Source organism: Neomonachus schauinslandi, chromosome 1 (assembly GCF_002201575.2).
Source record: "Neomonachus schauinslandi chromosome 1, ASM220157v2, whole genome shotgun sequence".
In the NCBI taxonomy this organism is placed as follows: Eukaryota; Metazoa; Chordata; class Mammalia; order Carnivora; family Phocidae; genus Neomonachus; species Neomonachus schauinslandi.
In genome coordinates, this window is record NC_058403.1 from 84,685,020 (window position 1) to 84,711,296 (window position 26,277).

Below are 26,277 nucleotides of genomic sequence, written 5' to 3' on the forward strand. Positions count from 1 at the left end.
TTACCCTTCTCTTGCACCTGAACATGGTCACCAATAATATTCAATGCTCAACTGATGAGAAACCTTTGGAAGAGAGGCCCAGTGTGCTCTATCACTATTAATTGACCTAATTAACTGATTAAAAAGGTGAACAGTAAGTAAACAGGTGCGCAAATGAAACCAAAATGAAATGATTGCATCAGTAACTGAGCTAAAAATGAAACCGAGATTTTTTGACACTGTCCTTGGATCCACAAAAGTGAAACAATTATTTTCTGCATGTCCTTTTCCCTTAAAAAGTTAAGTATTCTGAACAAAAATTAAGCCTTCACAGGGCAAACTACAGCCTTGCTATGAAGCAGTGACAAAGCTGGGGAGGTGAAATGTGGTCAAGATTTTTAAAACTAACACACACTATTGAATTTCCCCTTCGGGTTGTCCAGAGGCACTCCCAAGATGACACAGCTCCTCAAGATTGAGAGCCTACTGAAAACACACTCCTTCTTTTCCCTACAGGCCCATTTATTTGCAGGAAGGAGAGGGAGGGAGGGAGGGAGGGGAAGCCAGATGCAACCTAACCTAAAAACTTCTTTGGAGATTTGCTGCCCCCTATTGCCAGTGATTTCTGCAGGTCCGTTTCAACTACTCATGACGGGTCTGTGCCTCTTCCCATGTCTACCTTAAGTTTACAGTTGCGGCCAGGCCTCACTACTGTGCATCTACAGTGGGTTACAACACAGGAAGATGGCCAAGGGACGATAGACTGGTGGAAGAGAAGAGACTCTTCCACTGGGGGTGGGGTGGGGAGAGGGGTAAGAGAACATCCTCCTGGCAGACGGTGGTACCTTTTGAGTCATCAGGAATGACTATAGGGGGGCTGATGTCCGGAAGCTCCTCCTCTCCTGGCTGTAACCCCCTGGCTCGGAGATGGTTGATATCAAGTAGGTCTGGCATATCAATAGAAACATCTACAAAGTGAGAGAGATTACATTCACCAGACTCTCCAAAAACCCACAATCGCCCCCTAAAACCAACACCTCTAACTCTTATGTGCATGTGTCTAGGCAGAGCTAAGCGATGCTTTTCAGTCCCCTGGAGTAGATCCCTGGACCAGTAGACTCACTAAGCCTAGCTAGATTTAATGGAGAAGCAGGGGGAAAGTATAGAGCATTTCACACTGAACAAGCCAGAGGTAAGCCAGAGGTTGCAAACTGAGAGCCCAAAGACCAACTGTAGCAAACAGAATGTCTGATGTTTTTAAAATGTTGGCAACAGGGGCGCCTGGGTGGCTCAGATGGTTAAGCGTCTGCCTTCGGCTCAGGTCATGATCCCAGCGTCCTGGGATCGAGCCCCGCATCGGGCTCCCTGCTCCACAGGAAGCCTGCTTCTCTCTCTTCCACTCCCCCTGCTTGTGTTCCCTCTCTGGCTGTGTCTCTCTGTCAAATAAATAAAATCTTTAAGAAAAAAAAATGTTGGCAACAAATTCCAATTTTTAAATCAGAAGATTTCATTTAAAAACCTGTATTTCCAGGGCGCCTGGGTGGCTCAGTTGGTTAAGCGACTGCCTTCGGCTCAGGTCATGATCCTGGAGTCCCGGGATGGAGTCCCGCATCGGGCTCCCTGCTTGGCGGGGAGTCTGCTTCTCCCTCTGACCCTCCTCCCTCTCATGCTCTCTGTCTCTCATTCTCCCTCTCTCTCTCTCAAATAAATAAATAAAATCTTTAAAAATAAAAAAATAATAATAATAAATAAAAATAAAAACCTGTATTTCCAGCTTATTTTGAAAAACAAATATTCTCATATGGTAACAACTGCCCTGGGGCTGATCTTCAGCTTCCACTCTAGACAGTATGTGCCCTACAAGAGTGTAGGGCACAGACCCCACTGCTCCCAATTGCCCCCATGACCCTGAGCATCATATTGTGATTCTGATTCTTATGGTAAAGAAATGTTTTTCTAAGCCACGTCTTTATCCAAAGTGGAAATATCCAAGAAAGACCAAGATAGGTAGGCTACACATTTCTTATATCCAATGTACTCCTGTCATTTACATTGTTCATATGAGGCAGTTGAATTTGCAGCCCCTAGATTACGCCTTTTCTGAGATCATGATGGGCACTGTGATCATTCTCACCAAGTTAATAAAGAATGAAGTTTTAAAGAAATAAATTCATTCTCAAGTGTATTACTCTTAGGAAATTTTTTTTAACTTCTCAGGTCAGTTGTTATTGGGCCGACTTAATCAAATACAAAATTTATCGGTCTAAGAGCCTGTTGAGATTTAGTGTTATATTCAGATACAATAATAATGAAAAATGGGTCCAAATGTTGGTGTGGGATAGGTCTCCCGGGCTAGCAAACAGAACTTGAAAATACTATCCCCAAAACCAGTTATGATGCCCGGTACACAAATCCTATTTTAAAACAACAACCCAAAGAAAAAGCTTAGTTAAAAAAAATTTTTTTTTAATCTCAGGGGACAGCAAAAACAAACATACTGCCTGATCCACAAAATCAATACAACTGTTCTCCACAGAGAAATTCAGGTTCATTAAAGCGAGCTTTGAGGCTCCTTTAAATTCAGCAAGTCTATGAAATCTGATCTGAATTTTTTATCCTTTACGGAAATTCCAAGGGCAGAGAAAAATAAGAACGCTGTTTCCAAAGCAGGTGAAAGCCTTTAGAAGAAAGCAGTTTCCTCTCTCAGGTACTTCTCAGGTCCACAGAGAAAAGGCTGAGTGATGAGCATCCTGCCCACAAAATCATTCCACCAGGAAAATCGAAGATCTGCCGCAGAATCAGTCACAGCCCTCCATCCTGTCACGTGGCAAACAAGTGCCGTGTCAACTGAGTGCTGGAGGTTCCCAGGGAAACCAGCCAATTTTACATTCTTTTTACCTGACCTCTCCAGATGAGCCGGTGAATGCTTAATTAACCAGTGTAAGGCCTGAGTTGTTTTTTAAGTGCTCAAAAACATAAAACCTTTAAAAGCCTGGCAAACAGTCTGAGGTACTTGCTTGAGAAATGTGTCCTTCCGTGGCACGGAGGACAGCCTAGTAACACCTTGACGTTGGATCCTGATGATGGAGAAAAGGTTCTTAAACATTGCCCGGAAAACTCTAATCTCCAACAATGGTCAAGGGCCTTGAAAATTAGCAAGAAAAAAGCCCAATGAAACCCAAGTCAAATCTCTTTTTTGACGATTTAAAGCAACTGACTATACTCATTTTATTATTAATAAAATTTGCATGATGTAAGAGACTGTCATTAGCCACACCTGCCTGCTTCGGAGGCCGAGGAGAGCTAATAAGGGGAGCATGTATCTTCAATCACCTGCACCTCCAAGTGCAGGCTTTGGACTAGCAGCATCAGTATCACTGGGGAGCTTGTGGGAAGTAAAGAATCCCAGCCCTCCCACCCCCAGACCTGCTGAATTAGCACCTGCATTCTGCCAAGATCCCAGGTAATCTGTATGCATGTTAAGTTTGGAAAGCATTGTTGATTTGATAACGTGGGGATCCGATTTTCACTCTTAGAGTCCAGTCATTCCAACATGCATTATCAGAGGGGTGGGTAACATGGGGTGATTTTCATTGTCAGTGAGTATCAAATACTCTTGACTCAAAAGAGAAAGGTGGGGATGATGGAAAAAGATGGAACGATTTCTGACAGCCAACCACATGGGCCCCTTCACGCGCCATTTTGTTCCAATGGCTAATTTGATGTGTTAAGCGAAAGCATGCAAAAGATACCTACCAAATTTTTTGGGAACCCAGTCAAGACCAAAAGTGAACTTCTTTATCTGCACTACCAAGTATTCAGGGAATGAGGCAAAGCGAGATGTTCTGGGAAACACAAGGGGATTAGATCAATGAAACAAGGCAATAAGAATCGTGAATACAGTTCATGAAGCATCACAAGCGTTGTCCAAGGCATACCTGGCAGTTCGAGCAACTGCACTGAGGAGGAGGGACACACAAACACACACAGGCCGACACACACGCACCTGCTCCCAGTCACTCGTCCTGGTCTTTTCACAAGGACGAAGTGTTTACCGGAGGACAATGGTGTCCCTTGGGAAGGATCTGGAGCATGTTGCAAAATTACACTTTTATTTGCTGTGGCACTTTGTGTTTCTGAAAAGTATTCTTCAACCATAGACATTTGTTTTTTCTAAAACCGTTGCTAGAGTTTACTAGAGTAGACCCTTGAACAATGCAGAGGTTAGGGGTGCTGACCCCCCATGCAGTCAAAAACCCACATATAACTTTTGACTCCCCAAGAACTTAACTACTTATAGTCTACTGCTGACCAGAAGCCTTACTAATAATATAGTCAATTAACACACATTTTTTAGGTTATATGTATTATATACTGTATTCTTACAATAAAATAAGCTAGAGAAAATATAGCATTGTACTGTAAAAAGCCCACTGGACTCACACAGTTCAAACCTGTGTTGTTCCAAGGGTCAATTGTGTGTGTGTGTGTGTGTGTGTGTGTATACATACACATTACATTTGCAGGAGTGTGCAGGCATGCGTGTGGTCTGTGTTTATATGTGTGGTTTGAAAAGCTCCCCAAGCGATCCTGACATACCCCTAACCTCCCCTCCCACAGAGAATCACTATCTTACCGCACAAAGTTGGCATGAAGAGGGTTCATTGGAACTTTGGTTGAGGTTGACTATTAGAAATGCCAAAGCCTCATTAAAATATTATTGTACCTAAAACCCATGGATCCTAAAGGGGTATGTATGTATGTATGTGTGTATATATACACACATACATATACATATATATTTAAAAATTTAAGGTTCAGATTTAGATATTTTAGTTAAGTATCTAAAATATCTAAATCTGGGAGTGCCTGTGTGGCTCAGTCGTTAAGCGTCTGCCTTCGGCTCAGGTCATGATCCCAGGGTCCTGGTATCAAGCCCCGCATCAGGCTCCCTGCTCAGGAGGAAGCCTGCTTCTCCCTCACCCATTCCCCCTGCTTGTGTTCCCTCTCTCGCTGTGTCTCTCTCTGTCAAATAAATAAATAAAATCTTAAAATAAAAATAAAAATAAAATATCTAAATCTGAACCTTAAATTTTTAAATTAACACATATGGTCAATATCTCGAGTTTTCCTTCAAACTTTCAGGAATTGCCTGGACTTTGGTTTGACAATTTTATGCAGACTATTCACCCAGTACACCAAATTCATGCCCTGGTTCCAGCTCATTCTCTCAACATGTATCCTGTTGTTTATAACAACCATTTCTATGTCAGTGTCAATGTGGATAGAGTAGGTATATGTAAAAAAGAAAATAAGCTGTAGGCAAATACTGTATGTATCTTTTAAAATAAAAGATTCTAGAATACCTTCCCCACGATCTCTAAGTCATTGCCTTCTACTTGGAATGCATCTGCCCAGAATTCAGGAAGCAAATACAAGTGCATTGCTGCCCCCTAGTGTAGAAGAGAAACCATAGTACAGGGACAGAGCACTATCCAAAAAAAAGGGTCAAAAGATGTGGATTTGGGTCTAAGATATGCTACATAATTCACTCCAAATGTGAACAAATCACTGACCCTCCCTGAGGCTCCACTTTCACATCTACAAAACAGATTTATTAATAATACCTACCTGCCAGGGCTACGCAATGTTCATAAAATGATGTGAAACCACTTGGCACACTAGAATATATATTATAACTAGGGAATTAGCATGATTATTTTGTCATAAAAGAGCTAGAATCCACCAGGTGTTGGACATTGACTTGGACTGCCCTGCCCTTTTGCCTGGCCAAAAGCCCCAGGCAAGTCACTTAACCTCTCTGGATCTCAAATTCTCCCTCACAAGGACAATAGAAGGGTATAAGCAATAATGTAAGGGAGTTCTTTCAAAAAAAGGAGCTTAAACATCCTAAGGAACTTATCTATTGTTATCCTGGTTCATTCTTCAGAAATTATCATATTATTTCTAATTAGGTTTTCCTATCTTCTGAGAAGCAGCAATAAACATCATTATTATTTAAATATAGCCAAGTCCTAATTTCACCAAAACCCAACAAACTCCATCCAGTATTTTCAACTAATGTAAAAATGTCACCTTTCTAATTGATCTCTTCCTCTTACCACATCAACTTAAAAGCTGGAAAATATGTAACAGTGAGATCAGCCAAAAGTCATCAGTAAATCAATGATCTCCAAAATGTGGTTCAGAAGCCCCAAGACTCTTGCAGTTGCTGTGGTCAGTAGCTGGGTGAGTAAATCAGTTGGTGATACCACGGTGCAAGGGACAGAGCAGGGAACTGGAGGCAGGGTTTAACACACCCTTTTGTTGTGGGTAACTGCCAACCTGAGAGTACCAGAAATCAGATTAGATGACACCCACATTTATATTTGCTCTGTTGGATAAATGCGCTTTACTCATTCCTTAGCCTCTACAGGGCCTCAAATTGAATCACACAGGTGGTAAGCACTCAATATATATTTGCTCAAAATAATGTCAAAATTAATAATTTGCATTAATTAATTGCAGGTTTGGGACATCAAGTCTGTTACTGAAATCCAGCAAAGTTGGAAATGATGCACCGCTTACTCTTTTATTCCTAAAATTCATTCCTGGAAATTAAAATTTTTCTTGAAAAGTTATGTATTTAATAAAGACCAATAGAATGTAAATCATTCAAAAAGATCTAGGTAGACACACAGCAAATTTACCTCCAAAAACTGCTATGGGAACTAAATGAGTCAGGACACAAAGTGCTTAGAACAGTGCCTGACAACACTATTGTGTTGTCTATTGACAACCTGTTATCATTATCATGTCAATTGTTCACTAATTACAACGGAGGCAAAAACACTACAAAAGCCTTAATAAGAAAAAAATACAAGCTGTCCCTCTCCGTGAAATTAAGATTGTCTATTGTATTGAAAACCTGGCAACTAAAAAAAATATAGTTCTATCCTTTCCATTAAATATGTTGAAAATATGATAATTAATCAACCACAGTCAAACTGTATAACCCAAGGCCAAAAAAAGGAAAGGAAAGATAGAAACAATGGTTATAACAGTTACAGCATACACTTATTCTGCACAAGGCAGTATACAAAGCACTTTGCAGAGTTAATCTCACTCTTCACCCCAACCCTATGAAGAAAGTGCTATTATCATCAAGGCTTACAGAGAAGGAAAACAGCGGCTTAGGGTCACTTGGCCAAGGTCAGGTAACAGTAAGTTCTACACTGGGGATTCAAACACTGCTCATCCACCTAAAGCTTGTGCTCTGGAACCCCACACTGTGCTCTCCTCTTCATAAACGATAAAAGTCAAGACAAAATCTCTCCCTATTGACCCTTAACCCATGAGCTGCTTGACGGCAGGAGCTAGGTCTTGTTCAACTCATTGCCTAGAATATTCCAGGTGAGCAATAATACTTGCTAATGAATGAAATTTCCAAACACTAATATTCTTCCCAGAAACTGTCCATTCAGGACTATTTAAGGCAAGAGTCTTTATGTCTGGTCCATACTAACCAAAGATCTACAAAACGAACATCTTTTGCCTCTTCCTGGCCTTTCAGGCTCTGGGTCTAACACAAGAAAAATTCAAGGCCCCAAACTAATATAGTAAGGAGATCATGTCTATATTGCTAGAAATAAGAAAAAGAAAAAAAAATCTTTTAGGAATCCACTGAACTGCTTTCCTCAAAACTAATATTTGAAACATGATAAGACCTAATAAGGAATATGCAAGGCTACATAAGAATTACAAGGATATGAGTATAAGCAAGCATGATCAGGAATATGGGGTACTATATAACAGAGGGATTAAGAGTTTAAACTTGGGGGGTGCCTGGGTGGCTCAGTCGTTAAGCGTCTGCCTTCGGCTCAGGTCATGATCCCAGAGTCCTGGGATCGAGCCCCGCATCTGGCTCCTGGCTCAGCGGGAAGCCTGCTTCTCCCTCTCCCACTCCCCCTGCTTGTGTTCCCTCTCTCGCTGTGTCTCTCTCTGTCAAATAAATAAAGTCTTTAAAAAACAGAGTTTAAACTTGGAACTCAATCAATCTGAATGAATTCCAGGCCTGCCACTTACTGGCCAATTACTTCTCTTTTTATTTCCTCATCCATAAAATGGGGAGAATAATAGCACCTACCCCATAGTAATACCAAGAGGATTAAATGATAATTGACAGTAAGTGCTTAACACATGACCTGGAATGATAAATGGACAAAAAATGTAGTTGCTTTACTAACCTAGAACATGTTTCCTCCTTTTCCACAAAGACCAGTTTTCAATTATTAACAACCGGATACATCCAGTATGAATTTTTTTCATATACATAAAACCCATGAGAACATGTATACATATAAAAGACAGAGGAAAAGGAAAATACATTTAATATCTACTGTTAAGGATTAGAGAAAGCAGAAACCCCTCCCCTAGACAGTTACATTAGTACTGCCTACAATTAAATATTTCGTAGCATTGGAGGAGAAAACCAGGTAAGCAAGCATCATTCCTCCATTACAGATGGAAGAAGGACATTGGGTGGTGACTTTGCCCTACGATAGAACATAAGCTGGGAAGTGGACACAGGAGATGAATCCAGATCTCCTGACCACCTGCCCTGGGGTGAGAGCCTCTGTCTCTAGAAAGCTAATGCCTCCCAACTCCATTTTAACGATGGGCCTTTTCCAAGTGATGAGAAGGCTCCTTCCTGCAGGCCCAGAGAGTATGTCAGAACTTACACTTCTAAGACACGAGGCTACTTTTCTGAAGAGCAGAAAAAGGTGGCTAAGCAAACAGGGAAATGAAGAACACTACAGCTTACACCTGATGCTGGGGACTTTCTAGTTGGCCAAGTCCCCTGATCACTTCTATGTCCCACACAGAATCAGAATTAAAGCGCAAAGAGAAAAGGATCCATGTTTGAGAAACCTCCCACCTATTGTCAATAATTAAAGTAAAAAAAAAAATCATCATATTGTACACCTTAAACTTACACAATATTATTTTATCTCAATATGTATCAATATATGTCAATATCTCAATACTGTCAATGATATCTCAATAAATCTGGGGGGAAAACAATGAAAGAAATTGGGTCCGCTGCTAGGATACCGTGTAGATGTCTAACTGCCCAATGATGGCTCCAGGTTGCAGTGCAGTGAATCTCACACACTGAACACGCCAACTCACCGACGTTTCTCTGCAAGCACACACACACACACACACACACACTCACACAGATCCCATAACTGAGCAATCCGAGGATGAAAACTTACTCCACAATGGATAACTGATAACTGAATGGACTAATAATCTCATTTGGATATGAGCAACACTTTTAAAAATTATTTTAAGAAAATACGGCCTTTTTTAAACTTCTGAAATAAATTCTTTGTGTTTTCCCATTTTTAACATATGAAGTCAATCACCTGAAACAAAGGGGAATCTTGAGCAATGTCTATTGCAGAGAACAAGTGATTTAAGTCAGACTGCTACTTGAGGTGATAAAAAACACCTAGCAGTAGCTCTTCAGCCTTCACACCCCTTTGCATGAACTAGAGCTCAACTTTCTCTAGGGGGACAGACGGCCAAAGAATACCTAAAAGGAGTAAAATTCCCAGAGCCAAACTTTCAGACCTCCCTTCATTTTATGCCTCTATGAGTACTCTTTTTCCAATTGTATGCTGTGCATTGGCAAGGACTTCACTGTATAAAATCAATTAATCAAGTGGAGAAAAAATGTTTTATGTACCTGAAAATGAGGTGTACGATGTGGAAACAGAGCATCTTCTACGTCCTGAGCAGCTCATCTGAACAATGTCCACTATGTCCTCTTCGAGATGCCCTGAGAGCCCTGGTCACCACGTGCTAAGCCAAATCTTTAATTATGGAATTAAAATCTATCATAGTGGAGCTTAAATATTGAAGACTGTCATAAGTATTTCTGTAATCTCTTAATATCATTCTTGCCATGTGGTGGTGGGGGGGGTTTTGGGGGGTTCTTGGCAAAAAAAAAAAAATTCCTAATAAAGGATAAACCACAACCTTCCTTTAAAAAAAAGAAAAGAGAAGACATTCCCTCCCTAACACACAACACAGACTATAAGCCTGGTTTCTTGGACAGGCCTCACACAAGTGAGCTCTATGACCATTAGGGTTGCACGGATCATAACCCCATCTCACTACACATGAACAAGCATGCGCAGACTCGTACAACACCCCGCCACCTCTCCCCTACCCAGTCCGTACCCCTCAGGGGCCCCTCCTCACCCCATGACCACCACACAAGCACAAACACACAAGCGCACACACATGCGCACTTACTTCACACCCGCAGACTTTGCTTGTAGGGCGCTGCTCCAGAAATCATCTACGTTTTCCGGTTCAGAAAAAGCCTGAAGGCAGGCACTAAATGGTATCTTGGCGCGAACCAACTCGGGAAGGGGTCTTCTGTTTGCTTCTGCCTCCCTCCTCGTTAACTCATAGGCAATCAGTTCATCTGAGTAAAAGAGCAAACGAATGACCTTGTACTCACTCCATCTTCTTGAAGCGGAAAACATCCCCTTGGGCCAATCTTCCTGAAAGTGTCTGGGCCGGGGCAGTATTGCTCACTTGTTGCCCTTCACGGATCCAGAAAAGCCTGCTGAAAGGCTGTTGTCGAGCAGACTTTAGGGTGGCGCCGACAGGCTGCATGAGCCATTCACAATTTTTTGCCTATTCGCCTTTGAGACTGACAGGAGGGATCTGTGAACTCCAGCCCAGATCGGAGGTCCTGATCTCACATGTGCTGGAAGTGAGGCGGGAACCTGGTCTTCCCTTTGTCCGGAGTCAAGGCTGGGATTACCCAAATGCCACCTTCCAATCACGAAGTCTTCACACCACAGAATTTCACACTGAAGGAGACCCAAGGGTCATCTCTCCATTCTGATTAGAGGTCATGGAGGGTGCGGACCAAGGAGCGAGATGGACTATAGGGACCGCAGTCCTCCACTGCACTCAGCCCATGATTCTAACCAACACTGCCCAGAAAACTTCAGGTTGAGGTTACGCACAAGGTCAGACAGCAGAGCTACCAACCTAGAAGGCTTTCTACACAATTCCTGCTCAAACGATTCAATACCAAGGGAAAAAGAAGACAGCACACCACCAACTTCCCAGGAGTCAGCAGATCTGCTCTTGGAAACTGCCTATAAGTCAAAATTTTATAGAGTTTTGATGAGGTCTTTCTGGGAATTCCTTTTGTTTACCAAAAAAAAAAAAAAAACCACTCCTGATTTATCAGTTTTTAGACACCATTATGCACCCATGTATTTTCTTAAGCACATCTGAATATGGGTTTAAAATTCATTGTCCAGTCCACAATCAGTTTATGATGTACCTATATCTAGGATGCCAGTATTAGGTGTCCCAGCAATCAATTTCCAGGGACTAAATTATAAATCTTTCTGAAAAAGAATAGTTACCACTCATAAATTATAAACAGTGAGTTAGAGAGGATCACAGAACTGAGTGGAACATCCCCGAGGCTGGCAAGAGAAAACAATTAAGCCTAATTCTAAAAAGGAAACAAACCACAGACCCCTACCTCATTTCTACTTTATACAATGGGTAAGAATTTAGAAACTGGCCAAAAGCTGCACAAGCTTATAGAAAAAGGAAATCATTTCATCTTAAAATCATCATAATCATCGCTTTTCAGTTAGCACAACAAACTGACCCCCTCAAAAAAAGAGGGGAAAAGGCCACAAAAGCGAGTTACTGACATTTACGGAAATGACCAGTTCACGGGACATAAGCAATATAGCAGACATTTTGCCTTTTTCTGCTTCTAAATGTTAATTCTAAGAAATACCATTCATCTATTCTGCCCGGGAAGAACCACACAGACTGAATGAAGGAAGCTTCCCCTGAGACCCCAGCAGTTCCTCCACCTCCTTCCCGCTTCTAAAGTCCAAAGACCCTTCTAATGGGCCTCGCTCCTACAAGAGCCCTTCCCTGCTGCACCTCCCACAGGGGGCGTCTTCAATACTCAGATGCCAAAGTCAGATTATTTCAAGAGATCGCTGCTAGGGCGCCTGGGTGGCTCAGTTGTTGAGCAACTGCCTTTGGCTTGGGTCATGGTCCCAGGGTCCTGGGATCGAGTCCCATATCGGGCTCTCTGCTACGCGGGAGGCCTGCCTCTCCCTCTCCCACTCCCCCTTGCTTGTGTTCCCTCTCTCACTGTGTCTCTCTCTGTCAAATAAATAAATAAAATCTTAAAAAAAAAAAAGAGATCGCTGCTAGAACATCTCACCCCAAAAAATGCTGATCATTTTCCCCAGAATTTATGGCACAACTCATGAGTGCTAACGTTAAAGAATCTTCCACATCTATAATTACAATGTTCCCCCAAAGTGAGCTGACTTCAAGCCAACCAACTGGTCAAATTTATGGGCACTAAAATAAGTTCTACCCAAAATCCCTCCAACAAAAACCCGTGATGCATCGGACTCTTCTCACAAGAAAGGCACATGGGACTGGGGAAAAGAGGAAAAGAGACATGCGAACCAGACACTGTCTGGGCTGGGTCTCCTCCTGACGTGACTCAGCAGTGACTAAACCGCATTATCTCCGATCCAAGGGTTTGTTTGCATGTATGAGGAAGCACATCGCCAAGTTCCCACTTTGGGACCGTTACCCTTGTTGGTTGCTGCCTCCATGGCCACAGGCAACTGCATCAGGTAATCCACCCTCTCCGTGTAGCGAACTTTGCGCGTCTGACAGCACTGAATACGTTCTTCCACCAAAAACCGAAAAACATCACTTGGGTTTTCTGAGCCAATGCGGTTCCTCTGAAGGTTAGATTAGATCAGGTTAGTAAACGTATGAATATTAAGCCGTGAATAAAAATTGGCACAAAAGAGAATACATAAATCTGGCATAAGGATCTGGTGCTACGAAGCATTCCCTCTGGGCACGGCAGTTCACCAGAGTACTTTAATAACAAAACGCAGGCGTATATCCAAAAACGGGGGACGGGTTAAATAAACTACAGTTCATCATGTGAATGAACATCATGCAGCCACTAACAGTTGTGAAAGAGGAACTGACGTAGTGGGAATCAGAAGAAAGGGGGTGAGGGAGCCAGACTAAAGAGAAGGGGGGAGAGTAAAGGACTGCCCTGCAAAAATTAAGGCACATATGATGGGGTCGTGGAAATGCATTGGTGTAAATTATACACAAAAAAGAAATCATGCTACATTCAAATATGTAATGATGTGGCAAAACGTTCAGAACATGTTAAGTGGAAAGCAATACTTATAAAACAGCATGGAGAGAATCAATAAATGCACCGGGAAAGTGTCTGGTGGGTCAGACACCGAAACGGTAGCACTCCTTATTTGTAGGGGCTGTTGCCACTGGCTATTTTGATTTTCTCCTTTGTGCCTTTTTATATCTTCCACAGAGAACATTTTTGTCATCAGAAAAAAAGAAGTTGTTTTTTAAGAGGGAGAAGAAAGCCTTTAATCACGAACTCTCAGGAGCTTTTAAAAACCACAGCACAGAATGTGATTCGACTCTGCTGGGAGCAAAGTGTGACCATCTCTGAGTGGTGGCACAACGACACCAAATACCACACTGGACTCTTAAGGAGGTTTGTCATGGAGACCAAAAAGAACTTTGAATGAAATAATGGACAAACATTCCTTTAATTACAAATTAAAAGGAGAACAGGGAGATCCAGAAGTGCTAGAAAACAGGGCATGAGCAGCGATCACGCCACACGGGCTGAGCAGAGAAAGCCTCACGCCGATGCAGCACCAGCTGGGACTGTGACAGATTCAGGAAAGGGGCTGGGGGTGGGCATCCCGGCCCAGCCAGAGGGGACTGCCAGAGGGGACCGTCCCCGGGCACTGTGCACCCTTCTTACCACCTTTCGAGCATTTCCGAAGACTGACTCACTCACCTCTACTAGATTCACCAGGTGCAAGAAAAACTCCTGGGCATCCTGCTGTCTATTAGAGGAGAATTCTGGGTGGCTCTTGCTGACAAAGGCCTTAAACATGCGTGGAGAGATCCCATTCTGTTGAGGCTGAAATATAAAAATAAAACAAAAAAATTTTTTTAAAGATTCATTTATTTATTTGACAGAGAGAGAGACAGCAAGAGAGGGAACACAAGCAGGGGGAGAGGGAGAAGCAGGCTTCCCGCTGAGCAAGAAGCCCGATGCGGGGCTCGATCCCAGGACCTGGGATCATGACCTGAGCCGAAGGCAGACGTTCAACCGACTGAGCCACCCAGGCGCCCCCAAAATAAAACAAATTTACCACACTTTCCTACACGTTCATGGCACTAAGTGGCCAGCAGAGTAGGGATTACCATAAGCCCCAGTTTTCAGATGAGACAACTGAAGCCCACAGAAGCTAAACAATGAGAAGAGCCAGCATTCACTGGATGTTTCCTGTGGAGCGGGCATCACACTAACGAGACATGATAAACACCCTCACTTTCTAAGAAAAGGCATTATGAGGTCCATCTTCACAGGGTTTGCTGTGAGAGCCCACTTCAGAGCAGGCTAGAGAGGCGGCATGAGTGGGTCCTCGGAAGGAAGTTAACAGAGAGGAGTGCTCTCCACACCTCCCTTCCTTCCCCATGAGAGAGCAGGAGAGAAGCTCTAGTAGAGACGGGGATGCAGACATACCTCGTTTGATTGTGTTTTGCTTTATTGTGATTTGACCATATGGTATTTTTTACAAATTGAAGGTTTGTGGCAGCCCTGCATCAAGCAAGTCTGTCGGTGCCATTTTTCCAATATCATTTGCTCATTTTGTGTCTGTGTGTCAAATTTTGGTCATTCTCAAAATATTTCGAACTTCTTCATTATTATTGTATTTGTTAGGGTGATCTGTGGTCAGTAATTACAACTCACTGAAAGCTCAGATGATGGTCAGCCTTTTTCAGCAATAAGGTGCTTTTAATTAAGGTATGCACATTGCTATTGCACACTTAATAGACCACAGTATCACATAAACATAGCTTTTATATGCACTGGGAAACCAAAAAATTCATTTGGCTCACTTGACTGCAACAGTCCCTTTGCTGTGGTGGTTCTCTCCAAGGTATGCCTGTCCTTGCAAGAACAGGAAATGACACCACACATCCCCGGTAACCACTGCAGAGGTGCTCAGGCTCACGCGTCTGCCCTGGGCTGTCTCTGGATCAGAGCACGGTTGTTCCCAGGAGCTTGCCCCTCGCCTGGAGACGCTGGAGGAGGCTGGCAGCAGATGCCAGGATGACAGAGCGGGAAGAGCGGGTGGCAGGGACAACTCTGGAGGACAAGGATATATGAACTTCCCCAGGGACCGGAACGATAGCTCAGAAGGTTGTCAGGCTCCTTCAGAAAGGACACTGCGTAAGACGATGGAAGGTCGGCTGGTGGAGGAGACTTGAGGCAGGAGCCGAGGTGGGGGCTACAGAGGTCAGCTGGACAGAGCATCAGGAGAGGTCCCAGGGAGGTCCCTAAGGGGACAAGCAGGGAAGAGGGACATCTCTAAAGAGCCACTAATGTGCCCCTACAAAAAGCTAGCCATGGCAGCCAGGAGGGAGCCAAACGCCCTAGCTCAGCGGAAGGCTCTGCCTCTTGTCTAATGTCTCCATCCCGTGGTCCTTGCTTGACTCTGGTGGGGCCAGAGGATGCTGATGCCAACCCTTGCACACTGCTGGTTTCCAAGACCCCCAAGCTTGGTAGGGGAGAGAAGCTTTAAGCTGCCTTTGATGTGAACTGGACTTTTTTAATGCTGGTAATCTCCAGGAAATCACCGGAAACCTAAGCAATCTGTCTGCAATGCTCTGAAGAAGCAGAGTGGGATGAGTCCATATCGCCACTGAGGACAGAAATGGGCTCATGATAAAGCTGATTCCTGAGTCCCCTCCAAGTTCACGCATCTAATAACAGTGTTACCTGTCACTTCATTTCATACTCAACAATAACCCTGCAGAGAAGGTACTGCTGTTCTCCTCATTTTATAGCTAGGGTCCAGAGACCATGGGAGGTGTGCACAATTACGCAGTCAGATGCAACAGGGGATTGGAAAACTCCGTTATGCACCTCCCTGCAGCTCCCCAGCACGTATGTTCCAAGCAAAGTTTCTAATAAAACTCGGGTGAATTGTCCTGTCCTGCTGAATATACACCTGACCTTGTCATCCAGTATTTACTAACCACCTACTTCACGCAGACCACTGGGGATTCTGCCTTTGGAGAGCTGAGAGACCATGGGGAAATGAGAGACAACACACGTATCTATGGCAAATGCTGAGGGATGCCGCCCAGGACCTGGAACAGTGTCAGCAGCTCTGAGAGGACAACGCCCCAAAGTGGCAGCATGTGGGCATCCGAGGACATGGAAACTATACATAAATGGCCCAGCTTGCACACACGCCTGGCTTCAGATGTGCTGCCAATGCTAGGTAAAGACCACTATATACCTGACAATTAATTTTACCTGTATGTACACCTCCTGAAAACGATGTAACAACTGTAACTCCTTCACTCACACTGCTGATACCTATCTGCATTGCATCAGCCAACACAGCATGCAAAAACAATGCCTTTGCATAACAGCTAACATTTATTCATCCAGGTCAGACATTACTCTAGGAACGTGGGTGAATACTTACTAGGTGCCAGGCACAGTTCTGAGTACCTTGTAATACATGTATCTTGCTTAACTCACTTAACCTGATGATAATGATTGATGATGATGATTCTCTCCATTTGACAGATGAGGAAACTGAGGCAAAGCAGCATTAAGAGACTGGCCCAGCATCACACAGCTACAAAAGTCAGTCACTTTCTGTCCCTCCGTCTCGCTGTCTGTCTCTGTGTGTCTATCTGTCTGTCTCTCTCTTTTTACCCCATGTCTTAATACCGCTTTCACACACTAGTTCTCATCTCTGATGACCCTGAGTCCCTCTTACCAGTTGCTGAGAAAGGGAGACGGTATGTCTTGGACTCTGAGTAAGCCCTCTTCAAACCCACGTGCCTCTGGAGCCAACATTACAGGTCAGTCCAGCAACTATTCCTCCACCCTTGGCAATGCAGGGGCACCACGTGGAATCCCATCTTTTCACCTTGTGCCTCTCTCTTTAGGCCTTCACATAAGCACGCACTCGTTCTCTGCTGCTGATGGCATTTCTTCCTGCAAGCCGGGCTTCGACTTGATGTGGCTGCCAGTCCCCATCAAAGCAGCTGCCTTGGGAAGTTTAACAAGTCAGGAAACTCAGAAAAGCTGGCTGCTGATTTTTGCCACCGTGTGGTCGTGTAACTGGGAGCAGTCTCAACAGGGACTGTGGTGAAATCCCCAGAACCTCAGCCCTGCACCTGGACTGTGCCCAGCCTCCTTCACTAGCCACACCTCTTTTCTTTCTCTACCCATTTTGTTTCCTTGTTTTCTCTTGACTGACCTTCCTTAATCCTTTGTTCAATCCTTTGTTCAATCCTCAAGCTATAGTTTGAGAACTGCTAATCATTGGGAAGCTATTTGAAAAGGCTTCCTAACCAGAGAGATGCTATCTCTCCCTCCCCACGTCACACTGCAGACCAGCTCCTGAACTTCACAGCTGGGTTCGAGCTTTTTAGTTCAAACTAGACTACTCCACAGTTAATGCCTTGATCATCAGCTGGGCTGGCTGCCTGCACCCATGTCCCACGCCTATTCTACCTGATTGCAGAGGAAGTCCCCCTAATTCCCATACTCAACTAATAGTACGTTCCTTTCGTATCTGGTATAGTAGAAAGTCTTCCAGATCTAGCTTCCAGCTTATCAGAAACACAAGCTGAACAAGGCAAAAATCTTTAAAACAATCCTGGGACAAATGATTCAGCTCCTTCCACAAATCAATAGCTCGCAGAAAGAAAAGGAGGGGGACTTATAAAAGTCATCTTTGACACTGCAGGGGAAAATCTGGACATGGACTGGGTATTGGATGATGCTGAGGAATGGTTATTAATTTTGTTGGTGTGCTTCTAACACTTGAAACAACTTTTAACATGATTTTTATGTGGGGGAAAAAAAGAAGGTATTCTAGTCACAGACGTGTGCTAACATTTACAGGTGACAAGAAGGATGCTTGGATTTTGTGTTAACACGCTGCAGGGAAGGGGAGGGACAGGAAGGGGAGGACAGAGGAAGAGAAGGGGAAGGAAAAGTTGAGCCTAGGGGGGATTACTGAAACCAAACCCGCAGAATGGCAATTGCTAAAGCTACACAATGCTACTTGTATGTGTATTTGCAAATGAAAAAAAAATTTAATGACCAGGCTCTGAATAAGGCAGTTAATACTTAAAACAAAAGTCAAAATAAGAACCAAAGAACTACGTCAAAGAAACCATATTTCCTAGTTGGCAATGCGTCAGTGATATCATCCCAAAGTCCCCTATGGGTCTGTTGCCGCACACAAGGAGAGGGAGTGACCAGACTGGACCAAGTCAGACCTGCCTTCAGGAAGCACACACTCTCACCCATGAGCCGACCCCTCTACACCTGAAACCATGGCTAGTCCCGACAACTAACTTTATTAGGAGGGAGCCCCCGGCGTCTCCAAAATAGCAACCACCTAAGGAACCTGTCATATTTATAGGATACTGTACTTACTTCCTCCATCAGCAATTGCAAAACAGATCAGCTAAAATTAGCAAGAGGGCTACGGTGTTCAGAATCTTTCCCAAATGCTTACAAGGACTTTCTGTTTAACTCCGCACTAAGAAGGTGGCCAGACACTCCTCGCTGACATTCCTCTGAGCCTAATGCTTTAATTAATACACACACAGCAAAAGTGGGGCTTTGTATCACATTAAAGAGCGATACCTGCACAGATATTTACATTGTAAAACTCCAGGAATAAAAAGAAAGGTAGACACATCCCAGCCTGCCCCTAATACACAGATGTATGGCATCGGTTCATATCAACTTTTAACCTTAAACCATAAACCTTGGATCTAACCCAGTTCCTAACTAGATCCAAACCCCAAATCTCCAAAGCCAAAGGAACAGAGTGCATTCCCCAAGTTATTTTTCTTATTTCAAAAAGTGAGTTAGAAATGTTACATTTGCCACACCTAGGAAAATGGAGATTAGTGAAAATAAAGTTCTCATGTTTGGGGGTAAAATTACATCACCTCAAAGTCAAACACTGGTTATCTCATGTTGATCAAAAACAGACCAGCAATTATGCGTCAAGGATTTTTCAGCAGGGAAATCAAATGAATTGTCACTTAAGAAATACAGCTCGTTTGAAATATGGAATTGTTTCAAACATGTTTTCTTTGGAAGGAGAAATAAATTACAGGGTATTCAGCATTAAAAAGTGTGAAAGCGTGGTCTCAGATTGCATAAGACAGGAATATATTTTTTGAAGAAAGAAAAGTGCCCCTTTATAGTGAGAGGTCTTATCTACCGCAGATGCAATTTAATTTTAAAAATCAATTCAACACATTTATGTAGAAACGGCAGTGCCCAAAACAAATACCACAAATCTTTTTACAGATGAAAATGTGCATTAAGCATGCATATATAAAAACTAGATTTCACCTTGGTCTGTGGAAGACCAGTTTAACACCAGGAAGCATGTAGCCTAGAAATGCAAGACAGAGGCATTGGGAAATAAGCTGCCGGGACCACCTGGTAATTGTGCAAACTTTAAAGACCCCCTTTTGTCATCCGCCTGCACCATCCACACTCTGAGGCACTGGACACCTGAAGCAAATGCTGGAACAACTATCAGGGAAGCAGGATCGTGTAGAGGTCAAAAGCAGACTCAGGGGCCAGCCTGCCTGGTGTGAATCCCAGCCCTGCCACTCGCTGGCTGTGGAACTTCAGGCAAGGTTTTTTGTGCATTAGTGAGCATAAGAAAGAACCTGGCCTTTCATAAGCAATCTTAGTTATTAGTACCGCTGCTGGTGGGGGCCCAATAAAAAGGCACTCCCACCACATGGCTCTGACTCTTCTCTCTTGCTCTCTCTCCTTTCCACCCCACATTCCTCTTGTGATCCATCCCCTTCTCTGGTTTAGCCCACCTTCTTTCTTCTCTTAGGGCATTTCAGGCACATTACCAATCACAAATGCCATAGGCCCAGGACAAGGCCACCTGACCAAAGGGCCCCTGACCCCTGAGAGAAGAGTCCACAAATTGGTTTCTCTGAAACCAATTGCCAGTGAAAATCCTGACGCCTCAGAAAGTAATTCCCTCCACTGTCAAGGGGAATGGAGATTTTACTATGAATTACTTGTCTGTTCACGTAACAGATTAAAACTGACTCCTCCAGAGCCACAAAGAAAATCATATGGTCAATTCAAGCTCATTTTGAACGTTAAAGGGACCCTATTGATGCCTGAGCCAAAGACTCACTCATATCCCACCCACCTTAGAAAGGTCTTCCCCACCACTCCCAAGAGGCACACCGTACTACTGGTCACATTCAGGATTCTTTCTCAAAGACTACTAGATCATGGCACCACAGAGCAGGAAAGGATTTTACAGATCATCTAAATCAAAGGTCACACACCCAAATACAATAGCATACCTGCCAAGTCATGAACCACAAAGGGACTGGAGCCAGCCGGGGACTGTGTGTCCTATTTGAAGGGAGGGCCGCTACGCAGCTCCAGCCATCTGCTATCATGGGCCTGGAACTGCCACAGGGTCTGACTGTTTAAGAGAAGCTGGAAGTTCTGAGGTGCCTGGTCGGCTCAGTCAGTTAAGCATCCAACTCTTGGTTTCGGCTCAGGTCATGATCTCAGAGCCATGAGATCGAGTGCTGCATCGGGCTCCATGCTGGGCATGGAGCCTGCTTACGATTCTCTCTCTCCCTCTCCCTTTGTCCCTCTCCCCTGACTTGCACTCACTCTCTCTCTCTCAAAGAAAAAAAAGAGAGAGAGAGAAGCTGGAAATTTAGATATTTATGTGTGGGCCAAGCAAAACACCTACAGGCCAAATATGGCCCAAATGCTGCCAGATCACCCATGTTGGGCCACACAAAGCAGGAGTTCCCACATGTAGGCTCCAGGCCCCTAGAGATCACAAAGCTACTGCACAATAGTCACTAAGCCCAATGGTGAGGAGGGAGCAAGGGCCCCAAGTAGTCATTGTTCATAGAATGAATAAATAATGTGCCTTGCTCTTATAAGAACTATTTTTGGGGCACCTAGGTGGCTCAGTTGGTTGGGAGGCTGCCTTTGGCTCAGGTTGTGATCCCAGGGTCCTGGGATCGAGCCCCACATCGGGCCCCCTGCTCAGCAGGGAGCCTGCTTCTCCCTCTGCCTGCCCCTCCCCCTGCTTGTACTCACTCTCTCTCTGTCAAATAAATAAAATCTTTAAAAAAAAGAACTATTTTTATTCTAATGTAAAAGGACATTTTAATATTAACAAAACCAAACTTTACTTACAAACATCACCAAATTGATGACTTTTCATTCCATATTTTCTCAAATGAGGAGATTCCAAAAACACAACCACAAGCACGTAATATACCCAGATTTTATTTACATGGGAGAGAGAACCTTCACACTTGCAACATTCACAACCACCACCTAGACAAATTCTGCCATTTGACTGCTGGGATTGGAAGTTTATGTGACTTGCCCACAGTCTCACAGCTCCTTACAGAGCCTGGAAAGGAAGCCCAGAGTCCCTGAGACCCAATCCAGTCTCCTTCTCCTCCACCAGGGAAGGTGGGTTCTGACCCAAAAGTGGCCCAAGAAGTGGCATAGCATGGATGAAAACCCAGGCCTAATGTGATGAAAAGAAAATGTTGGTCCAAGCTGTTTTCAACAACACCTCTTCAAAGCTTCACAGGAGCTCAGAGGTAGAAGAAGCCTGGGTGCCCCCCATACCCCACCCACATCCAAACCATCCCTTCAACTGCATCTCAGATGAGGGCCTTCCAGTCTTGGATGGATAAGGAACTCGGTATCTTGCCATGCTAGATGGCAATGCATCTTCCGGCCCCCATACCACTCTGATCTCCCAGCCTGGCCATTTGGAGTGTCTACCTCCCTCTCTACCCTCTTCAGCCCCTTCCTACTCCGCACCTCCAAACACTGCCTCTAAATGCTCCCTTCATACTCTCCCTTCTTTCCGTTGCTTTATTTCCCCAACTAGCTGGCTTCATTATGAACAAGAGTTTACTCACTTCCCACTCCTACTACTGATCTAGTTAAGGATGGCTGACTTGAGGTGGGAGCACAGAGGCCAACACTTGAGAGACAGCTCTGTCCACTAAGTCAAGTCAGAGCACTTGAGGTCAGAGCAGGTGGTGGGGGAAAGGGGCATGCGCTCCATTCAGGCCATAGGCAGCGTTACGAGCCAGGCTGCCAAATGCAGCTGTGTAAGCTGTGCACTGCAGAATTTCAAGGGCACCACTCAAAAAAGACCAGGTTGCGAGCAGTGCCCTCAGGAGCTGCGCAACAGAGCCACCCGGGAAGGGGTCGGTAGCCCACTCTGCAGGCACATGGAACTGCAAGTGGGGCTGTCAGGAGATGGAGTGCATCTTTCAGTTATTCTATCAGTAAACAGTGACTGAATGGCCAACTGAGTTTCTCATACCTGAGTGTGTTGACAAACCCCCTAGCAGCTTACCAAAAATGAGGATTGCCCAGACCTCTCCAGAAATTCAAAATCCTCAGTTCTGTAGGTGGGAGCAGGGTGGAGAAGGGGGTAGAATAGGAATGTGTATGTTGTTCTTTAACAACCAGCTTCTTGAAAAATCCTAGCAAACAAAGTTGAGGCTTAGGAGAAGAAAGATATTATAAGGGCCAAGATTATGTTACCAAGGAGAAAATGTTTATATTTGTATAAGGCTTATTCTTTCCATCTCAGCTCTATTTTATGAAGAACAGTGTTCTGAAAACCATCAATGATGACATTCACATATAATCCATAAAACAACTGCCACTAGAAACACCAACCCTAGCTATTTCTTACCACAATTTTTAAGAGCACACAGACACCCTAGACTCCAAAACAAAATAGCTATTCTGACAGCTCGCTAAATTTATAACTACCATGTGCCAAATCATAGGAAATGCACATTCTAGCTGGTAAAGGCCCTCCTACCTGCCTATCAACATGGCAAATACTGGACACATACCTTGTGTTCCTCCTTCATCACCTGTTCAATGAGTTCAGATTTCACTGGAGGTTTTGAATACTGGCCTGAGAGAAGGCCATGTCCTAGCTTAGTCCTGGACAGGAGGAAGAAAGAAAAACAAAAAGGTCATTGTTGTTTCCCCATAGAGACATTAACATTACCTATGAATGCTTTTAGGTGGAACATTTTATCTTGATTACTCAAAAATAACTTATTTATTTGATTTTTCTTGATAACTGATGCCATTTCAGACCATCCTCAGTACTTTATAAATAACTATTAATATCTTTCTTCTTAACAAAAGTAACATGTGTTCATTTTAGAACACTGTTAATACAGAAAATTTTAAAAAAGAGAGAATTGCCTTTAATTCTGCAACCCAGCAATAACCATTATGAACACTTACTGGATACTTCTCTAAAAAACTTTTAGATACTTTTCAATCAGCACTTACATCTGTGTGTTGAAGTCCTGTGTTGGATCTAAAGGAGAGTAGTCAAATATTCTTGGAAGATTTCCTACATACCTAGAAAATGAGAAGGGAGAATAAAAACATAGGAACTGAAAGAACAGAAACAAAATAAGCTGCCATCCTAGCGAAGACCTTCTTGCCTTTCTATCAAAGTTAAATCATCCACCTAAAGAAAACTTTTCCTGAGATCCTACCTCTGCAGCCATATTCATGGGCCTCCCTAAAATGTTTGTGTTTCTATCAGTGGGTCTCCACCCTGGGTGCAGGTTAGAATCACTTACAGAGTTTCTCTGAAAAACACCAAAGCCAGAGCTACCCCCAGATGTTCTGATGTCATTGCCTGAGACTGAGGCCTGGGATTTGCAATCTTTTCAAAGTCCCCCAAGTGATTATAACATGTAACCAGAATCAAGAACCACCAGTTTATGCCATCTCAATTACCATCTCAAAAACGAATGGTAAGGGGCGCCCGGGTGACTCAGTTGGTTAAGCATTTGCCTTCGGTTCAAGTCATGATCCCAGGGTCCTGGGATCGAGCCCCACATCGGGCTCTCTGCCCAGCAGGGAGCCTGTTTCTCCCTCTCCCTCTGCCTGCCACTCCCCCTGCTTGTGTTCGCTCTCTCTCTCTCTCCATCAAATAAAAAATAAAAAATAAAAAGACAAACGGTAAGACTAGGAATTATGCCAATCGTATCAAAATGAATACTGATGGTAACAGCAGTGACGACTACCACTGCTTGAGGGCTCTCTGTATACTCTGGTTGGGTCTTCATTACAACCATATGAGGAAGGGATGGTTATGGCTACCCGTTAGAGAGATGAGAAATCAGGATGCTTCCAAAGTCACCCAAGGAAGGAGTGATGAAGCCCAGAGTGCACCCAGGGAGCCTGGCTCCAAACCCCTGCTCTGAACCACTCTGCCCAGTCCGTGCTCCTTTGAGCAGGCCCCAGCCCCTCCTTCTGACCAGTTTACCTTGACAGAGCAGTGCCAACTTCCACCACCCATCTCTAACCTCAATGTACAATCATTCCTTTCACTTCTTAAGTTCATTTCCTATTTCATACCCTCTGCTTTGTGCTGTTCATCTTTCCATCTTCAGGCTTTGACTCTCTGAGCGTGAAAGCTCTAGAGAGAAGAATCCAGAAGCAGATCCCTTTCCCTGGCACTTCATGCACCCTGCTCTGCCCACTTCTCTGACCTCATTCCCATCCCTCTCCCTAGCGCACAGCACCCCAGCCACGTGCCCTTCTTTGCCAGGACATACCAAGCTCACACCTGCTTCAAGGTCATGCCATCTGCTGTCTCCTTCCCAGAATGTTCTCTCCACAGACCTTTGCTCCATCTCAGATCTGTTTAAAAGGCACCTCCCCACCTCTCCTAATTCCCCATCACCTGATCCTGGCTGACTTTCTTCTTGGCATGCAACAGTATTTGCAATTTTATAATTTATCTCCTTGTTGATTATCTCTCTAGAGATTATATACTGGAGTATAATCTCCATGAAGGCAGATACATTTTCTAAATTACTGCATTTCCAGCAAAGAATAGCATCTGATGTGTAAAAGGCACTAAAAAAACATTTGTTGAATGAATACATTCATATAATGTAATCATATAACCAACTTCCATAACTGACTACCTATAAACCAACAGAAAAGGCATTACTGCAACAAAGCCCGAGCAGAGAACCACAACACACTAGTAGTTAGCAATGACCTCTACTTCCGGATGCCTGCAGGCACCTGCTATCTACAAACTCAGAATTTGTACCCCAGATTATGTACTTCTGTCAAAATTAACAGAGCCCACTTCTCTGGGACAGCCCCTTTCAAATGGCTTTTGGATATGTCATCTAGAAATTTTCAGTGGACCAAGAGCCAAATAAGAGATCAACCAAACTTTGTAACCAAACTATGCGCAACCAGAGACTGCACAGAGGAATTGTTAATATACAACATGATGAACTCATTAGCTCTCTTACAAGCCAGTCTTTATCGTATTTCAAAAGCTGACCAGATAAGAAAACCTCACTGGGAAGATGAACATTAGTGAGGCTTATGCTTTCAGGCAAGATTGGTGGAGAAAAATGAAAAATTAAAGGTGGTAAATCTTTGATGTCAGAAAAGTCCATTTTGCTAGTAATTACTATTACTTTTCTAAATGATGAGGAATATCCTTCATTACAACAAAGTTAAATTAAAACGCAGAAGTAATGCTAGATACTTTTTTAAAATACGTATTGTAACTTTAGTTTGCAGTCTAGTGGTTCTCAAAAAAGTAGTTTTCCTATCTGACAATCCATCTTAGCTCTCATTCAATTTATACACCATTTATTTCTATTTGATCAGCATCAGAATTATTCTGAAATGTAAACCGGGTTCTAGTAGCAGGCAGGGTATCACGGAGTCAGGCTGACATTTCCGAATTACACTCTGGTTGTGCATAAGCCATTTAATCTCTCCATGAGTCACTCTTTCTACTTACAAAATGGAGACATTGCTCCTGGACCCAACTCCACTGAGAGTTAGTCCTGCTGGGGAGAAAGGAGTTTGAAGAGCAAGTATTTCAACCAAGTGATGTTTGGTAAAAGAACGAACAGACTGAGGACAAGTATTATGAGTAGGTTGCTCATGTAGTAATATACACAGTAAATGTTTAGAAAATAGAATATTAAATATTCAGTAATATACAATTC

At 43.6% G+C, this 26,277-nt stretch overlaps 1 protein-coding gene across 1 annotated transcript in view; it reads right to left on the minus strand.

Annotated features, from left to right (window-relative positions):
* USP13 (ubiquitin specific peptidase 13) overlaps positions 1 to 26,277 on the minus strand; it is a 113,118-nt gene that overhangs the window by 29,569 nt on the left and 57,272 nt on the right. Inside the window, exons 9-15 of the mRNA XM_021692342.2 lie at positions 23,564 to 23,635; positions 23,110 to 23,203; positions 13,928 to 14,053; positions 12,659 to 12,812; positions 10,306 to 10,480; positions 3,736 to 3,824; positions 825 to 947 (exon numbers count right to left, since the gene is read on the minus strand). Coding sequence (XP_021548017.1) covers positions 825 to 947; positions 3,736 to 3,824; positions 10,306 to 10,480; positions 12,659 to 12,812; positions 13,928 to 14,053; positions 23,110 to 23,203; positions 23,564 to 23,635 — 833 coding nt within the window. The remainder of the gene's footprint in view (positions 1 to 824; positions 948 to 3,735; positions 3,825 to 10,305; positions 10,481 to 12,658; positions 12,813 to 13,927; positions 14,054 to 23,109; positions 23,204 to 23,563; positions 23,636 to 26,277) is intronic.